The sequence below is a fragment of the Parasteatoda tepidariorum genome, chromosome 1, assembly GCF_982258835.1.
Source record: "Parasteatoda tepidariorum strain Cologne lab strain chromosome 1, Ptep-v5.0, whole genome shotgun sequence".
NCBI lineage: Eukaryota > Metazoa > Arthropoda > Arachnida > Araneae > Theridiidae > Parasteatoda > Parasteatoda tepidariorum.
The window spans coordinates 57,529,084-57,547,323 of record NC_141755.1 but is presented as its reverse complement, the minus strand read 5'-3'; the positions used below and the strand labels follow the sequence as shown (position 1 = coordinate 57,547,323).

The following is an 18,240-nucleotide window of genomic DNA, read 5'->3' as shown; positions in this document are numbered from 1 at the left end:
CTCTCCTTTTTCGTTTTAAAATTAACCCTAATGGCGTTACGCTTGAATTATTTGTTAAGAATTCATTCGTTAATTGAGTGTGACTAGGATTTCAAATGAATTAATGAAAAGAGAATAATTGCCTGAATGTTATAGAGACATAAGTGAAATGAAGTAAGTCAAGCTGCTGAAGTTACTTATTTGAATGTATAACTATGTTGAAAGTATGCTGAAAAATCAATTTTGTTTCCCTCCTTTGCTTTTTGTCTAATCAATTTTAAATCTAAACAATTTTAATATTTTTAAATGCTCATAAGTTATAAAACTTTTAAATTTTTTTAGTTTTCAGTCTTCATACGATTTTAATTACGATTCGGCTAATCCATTTAATTCATACGATTTAAATGGATTAGCCGAAAAAATATGAGAAAATTGATACGCTTGTTATAGAAACAGTCTTCTATATTTTAATTCACACAATAAAACTTAGGGGAGAGTGGGGTCAATTGTAACAGGGTACGATTGTAACAGAGCAAAAATTTCGAGTGTCGGATTCTAGATTTGGTTCCTAGGTGGCGCACAAGGTGTATTTAATAAATCTACATGTACACCCCTGCTGGCAACTTTTTTTTATGTAATTTTGAAAGAGTTACATCACAAAAGATATTTTCACGCAACGTAAGTACTTTTTTTGGTATTAGAATATTATATTGCAACAAAGTAATTTTGTTTAAACAAATAAAAATTATTAACCGAATATGTAAGTGGACACCTTAATTAACATTTCAAAAAAAAAAGATTAGTTTTGTTAATTAACTAGCATTGTTTTTAACAAATGAAGCTGAAATGGCGTCTTGGGGACGATTGTAACAATAAGTAAAGAGACGATTGTAACAGCTGAAAATAAATAATCTTATGTTTACAAACCATTACTTAACTCTTTAAGAACCACCAATAGTTTTCTATATCATTTATATTACGTTGCATGTGCATTATTTCATTTGTCACCTTTCACAGCATAAATTAAGATTTTTAACCCCATAAAGTTAAAAGTTTAACCCTTTAGGTCTCTGCTCATTATTATTTTTACTCCTAAAATATCACTGCTATTTTGATCAATAAAAAAATATATCACAATTATGATAATATGTATAATTAACTATGTTTTAGTTGAATTTATGAACTGTTACAATTGACCCCGTAAGTGGGGACAATTATAACAAGTGCACGACTGTCAAAAATTGTTAATAACTAATATAATAACATTTAAAATAAGGTATTTCTTTTTTTTTTCTAGTAGAGGATAGTCTACTTTACGCGTCTGTCAATTAATACTAATAATATATTGGATTTTTTGTTAGTTAAAAATAGTTAAGTAAAAAATGTTACAATTGACTCAACTCTCCCCTAATATTTTGCATTAAATGGCTTATTATTATTGAAATTACATAAGTAATATTACTCAGTTTATGAGCTATTGTTTTTAATGGGATTTAAAGAGAGTACAAACTAAGTCAAATCCCCATATTTGATAGCATTAATAAAATTTAAAATACGTGATTAAATTGTCTAATGATCATTACAAGTCATAAATGTGTCTAAAAAGAACTATCAAGTGTTTATTTATTGATGAAAACCAGAAATCATTTAGTTAGAACCAGTAAATAGAACAAGAAGAAAAATGATTTTGTTATTCCTTTTTTGTTCGCCTTTTGATTTTCTTTTAATATAAATATGTATGACTTCATGTTTTTTTCATATTATTGCCTCTTTACAATTTTTTTTTGATATGAATGCCTGTTTAAATTCCCTTTTATTGTGATGACTTAAGCCTTTTTCAAAAATTAATTTGTAAAAAAGTAAGATAATAGTATTCTAAGTGCAGAAAGTACCGATGGCACAGAAGAGGAGAAATTGAAAAAAAAATTCATTATAAAAATTAAATGATATCACTCAGGATTTCATCTTGATTTTACATTCAAATAGTTTATAGGCAAAAACAACGTACATCACTAAACCATGGTCAAACACGTAGCCCTGTTTTCGTGGCTCAATCTTTTAACTGGCATTGTAGGAATTTTACGTAATTTTGACCCCAGTCAGTCAGACGACGTGGACAGCGCCTGATCTAGCACCCCTCTCTCCAAACTTAACCACGGTAACTAATAAATTTTTACTGCAAGTGATTTAATGTGCACCTTGCTACGTATTCACGCTGTTTGCTTAGTCGGCTGCCAGGATCGGACTCATGAACTCTAGCTCACCACCAGCGATTGCTCCTCCAGGGTGCTCGGTAGAAGTATCATGTTACAGCATGATGTCCATTAGCTAATTAAATGTGTCAATGTAAAAAATAGCGTGGGTCAAACCTCTATGTTTCCTATGCATAATGTAATAATTATTTTAAATTAAATTGATTAAAATTTCTTTATTGTTGCTTCCTAAAATCCTGTTATTTTTTGCATTCACCCATATTTAATTTGTCGAAGTTTATGAAATGCATTAAAATGTGATGTCACCAAGATAAATAATGATACAAAATTTACTTTTCTCTATTATCATATTTTAGATATTAATCTTATGAAACTTCATTCAATTATCTTTCTTAAAGTGTTTAAATTAAAATAAATATTTATTTCATCCTATAAAATATAAACTACCCTCTTCAAATTATTAAAGAATGTTTGAAGAGATTTGCTTTTAAATATCCATATTTCACTTTTCTTAATGAGCTGCTTTAGTTGAGTTTGCTTCGGAAGATCGTAAAAATTTTAAAGCGGCGTATCAAGTAAAGAGTTGATACGTTGAAATTTATTATACACACTTGCTCAAAAGCTTTAAATTTGAGATGCGAAAACTTTGAGCTAAAAATTATCGGGACACAAAGCTTTAAAGTTTAGAAAGTGATTGGCCTTTATGGTAGACGTCACGTTCTCAGCTGAGAGTTTGAAGTTCTTAAGATTAAGCTTTGAAAGAGTTTGAACTCTTTATAAGAGTAATGATTTAAATCGTGTGTATCTTTTAAACTTTTATGACCTACGAATAAGAATTATGATGACTTAAGTTTATAATAATAATTTTGCGAACCTATCATTTGAATCTATGAAACTGAATCATGAATAAGATTAAGTTTGTGAATAAAATTAGAGTCTTTAAAGACTTCTATTTCTTTTTTAAAAAAAGAAACAAATCTCTTAAATTTTATTGTTTAAAAATTATGATTTTTCTATGTAGTAAAAATTATTGAATTGATTAAATTAGAAGAAGAATTTATCCGATCAAAAAAAATGAAAAAGATATTAAAATCCAAATCCTCAACTTATGTTTTGAAATAAGTGCATTTAGAACTTCGTAATATTTTAAGAATTTATCGAAGCTTTGGATTAGGATAGGGAAATTTTCAGTGCATAAAACTGTTTCCATTCTTTATCATGAAAAAAATATCGCTACAAGATTCGTATGTAGAAATGCTGGAATAAAATGAATTCGCTTATTGCATTGAAATTATAAAGGAAGAAAACCTTAAAATATTTTGGCTTGATTTCAAAAAGTTATTATTTAGCCGTAAACAAAACCGTAGTTGCCATAAAAGTGATTTTTCTTAAATGATATGAATTATTTAGACAATTGATTTATTCTTTCAAAAATGGAATTTTTCTATGTCTTAGATGATTTAAGGTCTTAAAATTATTTTCCTTTTCATAAAGAAAAGAACATCAAAAAACGATAAAGATATTTAAAAATTTATCAATTTGCAATGATTTTTAAAATATGATTTAAGGAGCAGAATAAATGAAAATTTCTTAATAAGTCATTTGGATTCTTTTCGTAATCAAATATTTTTTATTCAATTTTCATGGAACGTATATATTTATCAAATTGATTAAATACAAGCTTAAATGTTTGTTTATCACTGATGAGTATCCCTACTATGTTATTCACTGTTTAAAAACCATTTGTAAGTTCAATTTTAAAAAAAATAGTCAGAAAAATTGGAATGATGAAAAAAAAATTGAAAATTTGACCTGCAATGTCAAAAAGACGTACTAACTCATACTAATTAACATAGTTTGTTTGAATTCTCTAAAAGTACCTGGAATAAGAAATATAAACAAAAGAGTCTGTTTTATATATAAACTAATCTTTTATATATGAAATATTTTAATTTATTTTAACTCAGTATTTTCCAAATAATAAAACTCTTTTCTTGTCAAATCGGTAAAGAATTTTCTTAGTTAATTTGAAAGACTATCTAGAACACTCTAGGAATTATTTTAACTCATTCATGATACACTCCGCTGTGAATAATTTCATATTTTAGATTTTAAAAGAAATTACATCTCATAAAACATTACAGAATTGACTTGCCAAAAGAAGAAAAATAAAAGCAATTTTATTTGTATTGATAATTTGGAACCTACGAATAAAACAAGAATTTTATATATTGCAATAATTTAATACCTTCCATATAATTGCTAATTTAATATATTTCATATCGTCATTAATTTAATACATTTATTCGATTTTAATTTTAAAGTGCATTCCCAATTTTTTTAGTAAAAACTTTCCCCATCAGTGTTTATTTGTATACTAAACAGTTAATCTGCTTTTCATTTTCTAATTTTCTACGTAGAAAATAATTTCTGGTATACATTTGTTTTCAAATGTTTCCAAGAATTATTTTTTATTTGATAATTCTAGCAAAAATTCTGAAATTAAAACTACATACTTTTTAAATGCAAAATTCAGTTTTAAGGTATATTTTAATCCTGATTTAGAAATAATTAACCTCGCACAAGATGTTTTGAGCTTTATCATTTAAAAATTCAGATTATCATCAAAATAGTTTCCCATCCTTTTATGTCTATTGAGCCAAATGATAACAGTCCCACTTGAAATCACCCTCTATTTTTATAGTGTCCATCGACAATTAAATGGCCTCGTGTGCCTTCGAAACTGCATCCGCAAGCCTACCCCAACACCTAAGGACTCTCCACTGAGTAGAAAATTGAAAACCCTCATCCGAGGATTAAAATCTGATACTGAAATTCCTGAATTGGACAAATATCTAAAAAAATTTGGACTTTTTCCCGAAAAAATTATCCAACTCAAGAAGAGAAGCGGACAGGGCCTCAGGCCCCTCCCACTTCTCCTGATCATCCAATCAGAATCCAGATCCAGCAGAAACATCTTTAATATAAGTTCTATGCTAGAGAGAGAAGTACAGATCGAGCGTTTTCGAGGGGGACGTTTTCAAATACAGTGCTACAGATGCCAAAAATTCGGACATACCCATCGTAGTTGTACAGCTGATCCCGCCTTCCTAAAGTGTGCTAAAGCCCATTACTCGTACGAATGTACGAAGTCTATCTCCGAACCGGCGATCTGTGTTAACTGCAACGGTGAGCACCCAGTCTGTTTTTCGGGCTGTGGTGCAAGACCCAGGAAAGTGCCCGAAGGAAAAAAGACAGTTCCCAAGAAAATAACTGATTCTGCAAGTCGTTTTTCACGACTTTTTTCTGAGATGAAAGAACTCTTAAAAGATGAAGAGCTTGTAAAGCTTCTTCGTTCCTTGCTACCAGAGACTCAGACCTAGACGACCGGCCAACCACGAGCCAGCATCCAGGAGACCACGCCTCCCCAGCTTTTTGTTTTTTGTAATCGCAGCTTGCTGTGATTTTTTCTCTTTTTTTTACAGATTCTTCCTCTCCCTGGAGCTGAAAAGTGTCTGAACCAACATCATCTATCTATCCCACATCCGATGAATCGGTTAAAGCCGCTACGCGGCTGTGTACCGAGCTGAAGTAAATTTCTAACGTTCTACATCATTACTGTAGAGGATCTCACGAAGTTCTGAAGCCAGTGGCACCATACCCAGTTGTAAAACATATGGGGTAAGGGCTGGGCACTGGAGAATATGATCCGGGGTAAGTTGGATATCGGTGCAGTTCTTGCAGGGAATATAAGTTCTTATTTTGTCTGGAAGAATTTGCATCCCTTTAAAGTGGTTTGTTCTTAGTCTTGTAATTGTTGATGCTAAGATTCTGGAACAATCAAAGTCAGTAATGTGGGATTTCCTGAAGGAATGGGGCAGAAGTCTGCGTCTTGCAACTGTATTTTCTGTTGTATATAGTTCACCCGCTCTCTACAGATATCAGATTGGCCTTAACTGATTGTTATTCTTATATCATTTCATACATATCGAAATTGTTGAACTGTTCCTATGCTTTTTGAGTGCTAAATATTTAATTTAAGGAAAAGCTTGCAACCAATGATAACCACATCAATCATAAGCATGCGGGCTGGTGCATACAGTGATAATCTGAGTTTACAACTATGAATATTAAGCTCCGTCGTAGCCTTGTATTTTTTACTCAACCCAAAAGACAAGGGAATTCCCAGATCAAGCATTGGGGCAGACTAGCTTAAGTGGAAGACTCTTTGAGGAAAATCATCGCCCACAGTTACCTAGGTGGTGAAGGGACTCTTGCTCTTGATCCGACTACCACTGACGCCAGCACTTTGGTCTGCGCGAAATTCGTATTGACCAGCCTGAAACTCGGACCCGGTTACCTCTTTGAGAGGCAAGTGCACCTCTGAGTCATCGCGGTTCAGTTCTAATCCAATAAAAAGATCTGCGAGGTCTATTGTAATCATTTCCCTATCTTGGTGACAGGGTTTCGTAAATAAAATGTTTCGAAGAATTTTTAATCACTCTCCAATTGCTTGTATTTGTACGAAAATTAATTTGAATGTTTGTACCTATCGTTTAGCAGCGAAATGAAAAAATCCTTTATTTTTGAATTCAACTTTTTTTGAATATTGATTTTCGGTTGATCAGAAATTTATCTTCCTGTAATTTCTATATCTTCTAATATTCTTATGGAGTTAAGCTATTTATTCATTAACTGAATATGAAATAGTTCAATTATCTAGTGATCTTCAAACAAAAGCTACTTCTTACCAGGAACACATACTGGGACATGTGTCCATGTACCATTACTGCAAACTACAGGTGTGGCGTTGAGAATGACATCATAGCGAGGTTCACATGTGATATTCATTTCATAACCGTGGGGAACTTTAGAACCAGGCACATAATCAGTAAAATTTCCATGCTCCATTTCAGGCACAATGCATGGTGCTGAAAAAGAAAGAAAGGAAATGAAACAACTTTATTTTGTCCAAAGGCACATATAATGTACGTATGGACATATATGTGTTTGTTAAACATTGGGGATGTATTATATTTTTTAAAATAGTTAATTTATTATAAATTGAAATATGATTACTGTATTTTTAGTTGCTAGAATTACTCAAGAGGGTGAGTGAATTATACTGTAAAAAAATTCAAGATCAAATTACGGTATAAAGAACCGTCATGTCTTTTTTCTCAGCGAAATATTTAACAGTCTGAATTATTTTTGTGAACGTATTTAAAGAAAGATATACTAATACAATTAATGATTTCAGCAGTAATACAATTAAAAAGATAGTAATGATTATATTTATTTCGAATAGGTTTAGATGAAATATAAATTAAATATTTAAATGATAGAAAATCTGTTATCACTATTCTTGAATGACAGTATGTTATAGTTTTTACATTAGAAACCATTTTAAATTCATTGAAAGTATTTTTTTTTTAATTCCTGAAAATGCTTACAGAGATTATACGAAAGGAAAAAAAAACTTAAAAATTTTAAACTTAATAACAGTAAGATTTTAAAAATAGCTAACACACATCTGGAAAAATGCAATTATCGATCAGATAATATATTCTTAACTAAAAACCAATTTTAATTCTTAATTGTTTTAATAACTCTCGAGACAAAACGAAAAAAATAAATATCAGTGGCACAAACAGTTACATTAATCATTTAAATTTTCAGAGTTTATTTTCTACTAATTTATTGTTGTCTACTTTAGTGAGCAGAACAAATTCCCTTAGTACTGAAAACTGTCATCATTTTACCGTGGAACAGTTAAATGTCAACAAGCTTGTTTGAAGTGTTGCTCTCGGGCGGGCAAACTCAGCTCACTCAATTAGTATTGACTGTTGAAGAGGAAACAGATGTAAGTCATTGTAGCATTTCAATTGTTTCAGATTTGAAAGCAATTTATTTTTCTTCTGAAAGTTCAAGCACGTATTTTATATGCAGCGCATGAGTTAAAAAAGATTCTTTTTTAATGCTTTAACACTTGTTTCCTTTTTAAATTTAGGTAAAATTTAAATAAAGTATTGCATTTTTATTCTTTTATTTCAGGATATATATATTTTTTTAATTTAATGAGATTTCAACTTTGTAGCTCATTGGGATAACGTGTCAATTGACATTTTGACTCAAGGAATAGATAATACCCGGTAGAACAGAAGGTTTGAAAATTAAATTTTTTCTATGCAGCTTTTAAAAAATCGTTTTGCAGTCAGCTTGCCATTATTAGCAAAACGTGCAAGTTGCTTTTCATTTAATTTTCCAAATGCCCTTTAACATGTTTTAACCCGTTACCTCTATTTGACTTATTATTATACGATATGATATTTTATTTACCCTGTTTTGGACGTAATATTACGTTCCAGTTAAGTCCTGCTATTCTACGCTATTCAGCATCCTGCTATTTTATGAGTGTTTACACTCATAAAATAGCACGATGCTATTGAGTGTGAGTGTTTGTCTCAGATAAGTGTTTCCTACTGAGTGTTTACACTCAGCTCAGTGTTTCCTGCCGAGTGTTTACACTCAGTCAAATCGAAGATAATGAAATAAGTTTAGCTATAATTTTTGCAGCTAAGTTTAGTAAACTAATGTTAACATTTGTTTTTAATTAAATGTATTTATTTGTTATTATCATACATAAAATTAGAAATATATGTTTAAATTTTGTTTTTGTATTTAAAATATAAAGCTAAATTTTATCGTAATACAAAATTTTTAATCTAAATTTGAAAAGTATAATAATATACAGGAAGAAAACATTATTATATATGTGAGTACCATTTTAGATATGGTATATATTATAATGATAGATATATTACAAATAAATGTCAGTGCACATCTATGGAAACATTTTAACAAGGAAAAGATGGTTTTACAAAAATATATATTAGTTATGTTTTTTCGTTTCTTAAACCAATATTTTAATATACATGCTTTGGAATTTTCTATATTTAAGTGTAATAATAGTTACATATGTTTTTTATCAATCCATTAAATAAAATCCATTGTTGTACCGAAAGGTAAATCTAAATTTCTGACCAAAATTCCAAGAAAGTCGAATTTGCTTTTCGAGATAAGCGAAAAACTTTTTCTTTACTCTGCAAAGACGAATTTCAAAGAGAATGTATAAAAAAATGTAAACAAAAAAGTTTCTAAAATGTCTCACATCAGATATTTATAAGTATTTTTCCGCACCTTTCAATTTGCTGTAAAATTTACTCACATAGTTTTTGACGTTTTATATACATATTTGCTTTCGTTTTCTCGAATTTACTATTTGAATATTTCCAAATTTATTATTAATTAGAGTATTTCAAATTTCAAAAAAAAAATTGTTTTGCTATTAATAAATGTGTAATTCACTTTCATTCTTTCTCTTAATAAAAAAAAAGAACTTTTCTGAGTCATGACTCAAGGAAATAGTCAATCATTGCTGAGTTCAGATTTTAAACTTTTGCAGTGACTAGGGCATATCTTTCCGTCTATTTTTATCAATTGAATAAAAAATCCGAGGTCATGAAAACTGAGATGGGTCCACTAGGTTTTGGTTCTACACTGCAAAAAATCTCGGTTAATGTTTAACCAATACTTGGGCAAAGTTTCCAATTGCACCATAAATTGGATAAATAAAAAATTATTTTAATTAGGTTGCGCGGTAAATTGGTAAATATGATCAAGAAATGCGTTTATGGCCTTAATCGATTGCACCTAACTTTCGTACTACGACAGGCACGAGCTTTAACTGTGACCGATAACTTATTTTGTAGCTATTGACACGATTTTGTTGTTGAAGCTTGCTATCATCTCATGCAAGTTGTTCTTTGAAATCGTCAATTTCTTTTGCAAGTAAGTAAACTTTTCTTATTTATTTGCAATAATTACAGTTCATTTCTTTTTGTCATCTTTAAAAATTTTGTTGTGTGTTCTGAAAGAGTTAGATTCAAATTTCCTCTAGGAAACTATATTCGTTGTATGAAATATTAGATATTGTAAAATCTATATTAGCTCTTTTTCAGTAAATAAGGAGATACATCCATTTTTTGCGCACAGAAAGTACAATACCAGTGACAAATAAACGATAAATACGGCAATCCTAGGCAACAAAGCTTTCCGCCAAATTTACTGCTGGTGAAAATGTTCTAGTTCCGTGTTGGATTTGCATTCTACCGAACAAAACAATCGTATGTACTTTCTGTTAGGACTAAAACTTTTTATAAATATCTATGCTTCTGTTTTCATTTTCATGTTCTATATTGCTCATTTTCGTTTGTAATGTCACATAATTACACGAATTTTTGTCTATGCATTCTTAAATGCCTCTGTTGTAAAATTTTCAAAGCGAATTATACTCAAATTAGCACTAGAGAGAAAAGCAACCGTTGTCATGCAAACTGGGTTTCTCTTTGGCGCACGAGGTAGGTAAAAACAACAACAAATAAACATCTTAGCGTTAAAGAAAACAGAGTGTTTTTTTTTTATTAACCAAGAATCTTACTGAAATTTGAACAAAATACCGACGAGAACAAGATTTGTTCTAGAGCATTTAGAAATAAGCTTGTTTCTTATTATAATTTTGTTTAAAAACAGATTTTCTTATTAATATTTTTTTAATAAGTGAACAAAATTTTAAATTGAACAAAATATCGTATTTAAAAAGTTAATAAATATATTTTTCATTGAATCTAAATAAAAAAAAATACTTAGATGCTCATAGATACTTTGTTTTAGATACTTATTTTTCCATGAATTATTATTATTTTTTGTAATTTACCCACATTTGCGTTTTGTGAGGGAGGGAAAAGACAACATAAACATATAATCGAACGTTATAATTGATCATGAAAAAGATCATATGTATTCTTTATAATATTTACAGTTTTTTTTAAAATTTTTTTTTAAAAAATGGTTTTACTTTAATTATAAAAATATTTTTTTTAAAATTCTGAAATATATCTTCTTCTATGAAACAAAAGAACTTTAGTTAAAAAGACAATCTTTACAATCAGTATACATGTGGAGTTTTATTACCATCCACATGAATACTGCTTGTGTGTTCATCAGCATCCATATCCCGCCCTCTTAGACTCAACACGAACTCTTTGATCTATACAAGTGATGATCATATTGTTCATTTAATATTTTAACAGTTGACAGTACCTTCTGCAAATTTTTTCCAGGGTCCCTGCATGAAATTCAATTCAAAATTTCTCATGAGGAAAAAATTCTACTTGGGTGCTTTGATGCATTTCAACAACAACAAAAAAATAATAGTATTTCAAAATATCAAAACTTTCCTCGTGAGGATCTTCATGGGTGAAAGGAGACTTAAGATAAAAATACCCCCCCCTTATAAATAGTTGGTCTCTAAAAAAATGTTTCAGATGGAGAAATATCAAACCTTTTTCCACATAAGAACAACAATTTCTCAATTTTTTAAATATTGTATTTTGAAAATAGTAATTAAAATATGATTTGCTTTGACCACTATTTACCACTATTTGACCACTATTTACCACTTTCACCACTATTTACTAATTTGTAAAAAAAAAATGACAGTATTTTTTTCTAAACTCAGTGAAATTTAACCCTTTGTAACTCAACAACTCTGATTTAAGAAATATTTATGCGGATGTTAGAATACATCATATTAAGCGTGTAAAAAATAATCAATAAATTAAGACCTTAAAATTAAAAATTTATTTATAAAAAGCATTTGTTGAACATCTCCAATATCGTGAAAAATAGCACAAAAATTCCAATATATTTAAAACTTCATGTGAAAAATTTTGAAATTGTTGCTTTTATGGTAACAAAGTCTCACACCACATTTTTCAATTCCTCCTTAGCCAAATATACAATCAAGGGGATTGTTGTAAAAAAATTGTATATCCTGCAATTATGTCGTGGAACAATTCTTGCTAAACGAATTATAATTTTGGTAGCTGCACCAAGATTTGATTCCCCCGAGTTTGCAATATTTTCTTTACCTGAATTTAGTTCGATTTTATAGGTAAATCCAACTCATTATAGGATTGAATTTTCATGTATGTTGCAGATATGTAACGCGATGATACGAAGGGTTAAATTTTGTTTTATCAAGTAGTAAATTATGTATGCAAAAATGGAATTTAGTTATATTGTAAATTTTAATTCAGATGAGCAAAACCGTAAACATTGAGGCATATGCTAACATAATTTTTATTTTAAATTACTCGAAATTAAAAATAAGTTTGAATTGAATGCCCTTTTTAGTAACAACACACTATCTATCATATTTTTGAGTGAATATTTTGCATTTTTTTAACGAATGCTGTAATATGTATAAAAAGTATGATATGTTTAAATTTAAAGATTTTGCATAAAAATTATTACATTCTGTCTATGTATACAAATATCAAAGTGATTGTAAATGAATAAATTATCTTTAAATATTGATCTGGATCTGTATTATTTTTTGTTTATATTTCTAAGTTATGTCATTATTTTTGCATTTCTTAATTTACTTCAAATTTATTATTTCCATACACCAATGTAAATAATATTGGAATGTTTCCTTAACTAGAGATTGGTGGTTGACCAATCCAATATTTGTCTACTCTTTTATATAAATTTTTATTTGTGAAAGTAATACTTTCATTTTTAAATAATAAAATAATTTCCTAATACATAGTAATAAGAATTTGCTTCTGCCTAAAATTAAAATTCTTTTTTATTTTCTCTTTAATTTATTAGTGGTACTAACTCTATGGCATCTGTGGGTGCTTTAACGAATGAAATGTAACAAAGAATTTTAATTTTACACATATCCACTTGAAGAAAGAAAAAATTTTTATATGAAAGAAAATATTTCTAAAGCGCCAAAAAGCAGAGATAATAAGCATCATTATTAAATATTTATAGAAAAAGAGAAGATAATTTAAATCAAATTTATATAAATCAAATTATAATTTAATTATTTAAATTTATAAAATTCAAAAAACTATTTTTATTTTATATGTGTTATGTCTAAAATAAAAATACTCTAATAAATTTTTATAGATTTAAAAAATTAAATTATAATTTGATTTAAATTATCTTTTCTTTTTTTTATAAATATTTAATAATGATGCTAATTTTCTCTGCTTTCTGGAGCTTTAAAAATACTTAATAATGGTGCAACCTTCCTCGCTTTTAGTTCCCTTCAAAAATACCAAATCATAGTGCAACCTTCCTCCGCTTTTAGTTCCTTTCAAAACACTGATTTTTGGTGCAACTTTTCGCTGCTTTTAGATTCTTTCAAAATCCCATTTTTGGTGCAACCTTCTCTCGTTGTTTGGAGCTAGTGAAATCACCAATACAGCAAAACTGAACACCAATTTATGTAGCCAGGAAATGAATACCAATGTTTTGCGCAACAAAGCTCGAAATTTTTTACAGTGTACATTGTTCAGTTTTAGTAAGTCATTACAAAAATATAATAAACAAAAACAAGAAATTATACGTATCTTTAATTTGTAATAACTGAGACGAGAGTTTGTAAATTTCTTGCGGAACCATTTTATAACTCCTTTATTACACTATAAGTAAATAATTATACTATCGTGTTAAGAGGTTCATAAATATGTTGTAAGGAAAACACTAAGAATTGTTAGAATTTCTAATATATATGTTTTTTTAATTTAGGGGAGTTCGAAACTTTTTTCTCTTTTGGTTCAGGGAGGGATTTAAAAGCCTATTTTCACTTTTGGTTTAGGAAGGTATTTGAAATTTTTTTTTACTGTTGCAGTTGGGCTAATTATATTAATTTTTTCTCATGTATCACAAATTGAACACCTGTTATTAAACAGAATCACAAAAAAATCATTCAAAACAAAAAAAAAAGACCATCAGAATTGCTATTAATTGGCTTTAGTACTTAGATATTACTTAGCATTTGACTTTTAGTTCTGATACTAAGTTTTGACTTAACTACTTCAATTTATTTAAGTATTTTTAATATTATTTTGCAAAAAATGATTTTTTTACTTAAATTCCTGAATTTAAAAAAATAGCTATTTTTATTTTACCATAGGAAATATTTTTTTTCTTTAAATATTAGTTTTAATAACGCTATTTAAATTTAAAACCTTTTTTCAAATGACTATAATTCATTCAATATGGTTGATCGTATTAATGTTTGAAATTAATTTGACATTTACTTATTTCCATAAGTAGTAAATAAATAAAATAATAAGCAAATGAAAAAACTACGTGAATTGTAGTTTTAGATATTGCTATTTTAAGTTCCAATTTTAATGGAAAGTTTAAACTACACCTTTCCCTGCTTACGTGGATCAAAAAAGTTGTTAGATGTTCACAGAGATGAAAAAATGTAATTTTACAAAAATAATGAAGCATTGTCAATTGCAGAATCCAAAATACTAATTTGCTTTAAAGGTATTGATGGAAAATTCATAATAATAAACAAGTTCGAAAACTAATAATTCTATTTTTGTAATAAATGAAATTCGTAATAAGATGTTTTTGCTTTTATTTCTATAAACGTTTCAATGCAAAAATAATAAAACTTAAAAAAAACTGATTATTGTCCAAGTAAACAGTCTCAAACTTCAATTAAGTCCTAATTTATGGAAATTTTTCTCTGACCGTAAGTCTTTGTCTTAGGAAATTGAAGTCAATTACAATTTTAAGCAGATGATCATTTTGAGAAAGCTTACAAACAAAATTTTGATTTTTAAACATTGTTCGATTTTTCAACAAAAGTATAACGCAAACATAGTCATCAGGATGAACACTGAAACTTAGCAGAAGATACATTTGATAGTCTAAAATATAAATATATAAGATTTAAGAAAAATTACCTAAGCACTGAGGAAATGGCTTTGACCAGTTTCCGTCTTGCTTGCAAGTCACAGATTTTGAACCAACTATCCTCATTCCTTCATAGCAATGAAAGGTCAGTGTTGTCATTAAATTAAAACTTCGGCCTTCAAAATAACCATTATAGAAGGGTCCCGGATCCTTACATTTTATTTCTACACAAAAAAAACATTGAAATCATTAATAAAGATATATAAAGCATAGCATAATTAGACACTGACTTAATTGCTAGTACAATGTAAAAAATTCCGGATCAAATTACGGTATTAAGTACTTACAACTTAGGTTCATTATCCATTCATTATTTACGTGCATTACTGTTAATTATTTAGGTGCATTATTTAAGTGCATTACTGTTGCAATCAAAATCTTCCTCACACTATTATTAAGTCTTATATATTTTTTAAAATAGTTTAAATATCGTGATACCCTTACCGTTATAAATCACCTTTATTAAACCAAAAACGAAATATTAAATTGCGACATTTGCTACCACTTTAAATATCCAAGAAAACTTTCACTAAAATTGAATCTGAAATTTAAGAAATTCATTAAGCTCTAATATTAATTATTATGAAGATTTTTAAAATACACTTAGGACTGTAGTTTTAGACATAAATGAAACTGAAATGTATTGCTAGACTTATTGTTAACTAAATTGTATTTTTCAATTTATTTTTGCCTTACCTGATTTTTTGATAAGTAAAAACAAATTGAATGATAATTTTAGAACGTCTCCACAGTAGTCTCATAATGGGGCTAGTGTAGACAAAAAAAAACTTTTTTTTTTTTAAAAAAAAACTTATTTTTAAACATATACATTAAATAAGCCTATGTTTTATTCAAAACGACGATAAAATTCGAATATCAGTAAAAAAAAATACTATATCTATTTAAAATAATGATAAGTTAGCTTTTTATTGCATGTTTGCAAAATCTTTCCACATTAGCAGTCTCCCGAATATTACACAACGTATGGTATAGCACTGTTGCGATGTGAAAAACTCTTATTGTCCTGAGATTGACGCGATTTGGAAAGTTTGGAATTTCTTCTCCAACATACCATTTTATATGAACTATTACTAATTCGACTAATGTCATCACGGAATTTCTTGGTTCTATTTTTGTCACTTCTATTCTTCTATTTTCGTTTATGCGGCTTAGTCCTACGTAGGCTAGTTAAAAGAGTCTGTATGGTACAAAAACAAGACAGAAGGCTTTAAACAACGATATAGTTTGATAATCTCTATGATTAACATTTAAGTGTGTTTCATTAAACTTTAATAAAGCACAGAATATGCACCCGCTGAAGAGGTAGAGGTTGAGTGTTTGATTTGCAGACCAATCAGACGATGCAAACGATGTGCGTGGAACAAATTTCTTCAGTTTTTTCAAACTTGGAGAAAATATTTGTAATCTTTGTTTTTATAACTAATTAATATGACCGATTTTAATGGTAAACACCTGCACAATTGTGAATTTTTTTAATTATTCATTTTATATATTACCAGAAAAGGGAAGCATTTAAAAAGCTATAAGTTTAACCTTTAGGGAAAGAAATGTTGGATAAAAGTTTTACTTGCAAAATTTACTGCAATTATGACCATACTGGTTATGTTCTAAATAGAGAGACTGTGTATTTGTTTAGAAAAAAATTAATATTTAAAAAGCTATGCACTATAAGAGATAAATACACATTTTTAGGGCATGACACATTGAGGAGATATAATAAAGAGAATTTTATCAAATAAACTACCACTCTTTAATTTCAATACTCTCTATGTTTTTCTTTAATGGGAGTTAGTAGGGCATATATCAATAATGCTAAAACTGTTCTATTTCAATGTACCTTTAAGAAACTACATATGATATCGTTTTGAAAATTTTTGGGAATATTTGAGATTTTAATAGTAGTATGTTTTAGCGTTACAGGAATACTTTTTACATTAGGAAAAATTATTGCTCAAAAATGATAAAACTTGATAAAAATTAAAAGTTCTAAGTTCGTAATTTTTTAAAATGATTTTCTGCCAAAGATAACAATAAACAGTTATCACCGTGTAAGCATATATATGTAAATATTCTGTGAAAAAAAACTGAAGCAATATCGTGCTTAAATGCTGAGAAAAGGTACATTGAAAAAGATCAGTTTTAGCATTATTCATATATGTTCAACCGACTTCTCTTAATGTATATAAAATACGACACTTAATCTAATATTCACGTAATTTGTGCTTGTAAAGCTATTTTGATCTCATTTCACTCATTAAAGGTAATAGTATCTTTCAGGCACGTTGCCAAAGGGCAGAATCCTATATTGAATTTGATCTATGAAATCAAAAATCAAAATACATATGACTCCAAAATATGATCTGAACATCTCAGAGCGTTACCGGTAATCTAATTAAAATATTTTATGAAAATTTGGATAGGTATATCAGAGATATAATTATTACAAGCCAAATCAATCTGTTGCAGGTGATTTACAATCCAAATAATGACAATTTAATAGAAAATTTGGACAAGCGAACCAATAAATTCTCCAGTGTGAGTGACGATGATGTCTCCTAAAATTGGGTAGCTTAATGATAAAATATGTATTTCTAAAATACGCAATTTATTTGTTTCTCTGTTGAATTGACGACAGCATTTATGCGTCAGTTCATTGCTACGTTAATTACTAGTAAAAACTGAAATATATATATATATATACAGGGGGGAAAGCGAGACAGAAAAGAGGAAAGCCTGGTAGTAAAACCGTTTCAGTTATAGATAGTGTATATATATATATATATATATATATATATATATATATATATGTAATAACAGGGCTCCAACCCTGTTATCAGTGTTGTATTTAGCTTGAAATAATTGCAGTCATAAGCCATCAGACGTTCTAAACAGGTTTATTTAAATATAGGCTGGTATTGCTAACAGTTTACGTCCACACTCCCTATGGGAGGGGAATGGACAAGACTTCTGACAATTCCTGAACAGCTTATCAGGATCAAATCATGATGAAAGGACACGCAAAACTATGCGTTCTTACGTTTTATACCAACATAGATTTGAAGTAAAAAGGCACATTCGTACATTCCTTGTAACCTTACGCATTAAGGAAAATCATTTCTGCTTCCTTATATGGAATTGAAAAAGGGAACGATTCTAAAAATAACTCTTCCCT

General features: G+C 28.7%; 1 protein-coding gene across 3 annotated transcripts in view; it reads right to left on the bottom strand.

The window, feature by feature from the left end:
* Positions 1-18,240, bottom strand: part of LOC107441765 (sushi, von Willebrand factor type A, EGF and pentraxin domain-containing protein 1) — a 432,093-nt gene that overhangs the window by 132,032 nt on the left and 281,821 nt on the right. For all 3 annotated transcript variants that reach the window (XM_016055134.5, XM_071179755.2, XM_087165022.1), the window contains exons 7-8: positions 15,038-15,211; positions 6,944-7,123 (exon numbers count right to left, since the gene is read on the bottom strand). In XM_016055134.5, the coding sequence (XP_015910620.3) occupies positions 6,944-7,123; positions 15,038-15,211 (354 nt within the window). The remainder of the gene's footprint in view (positions 1-6,943; positions 7,124-15,037; positions 15,212-18,240) is intronic.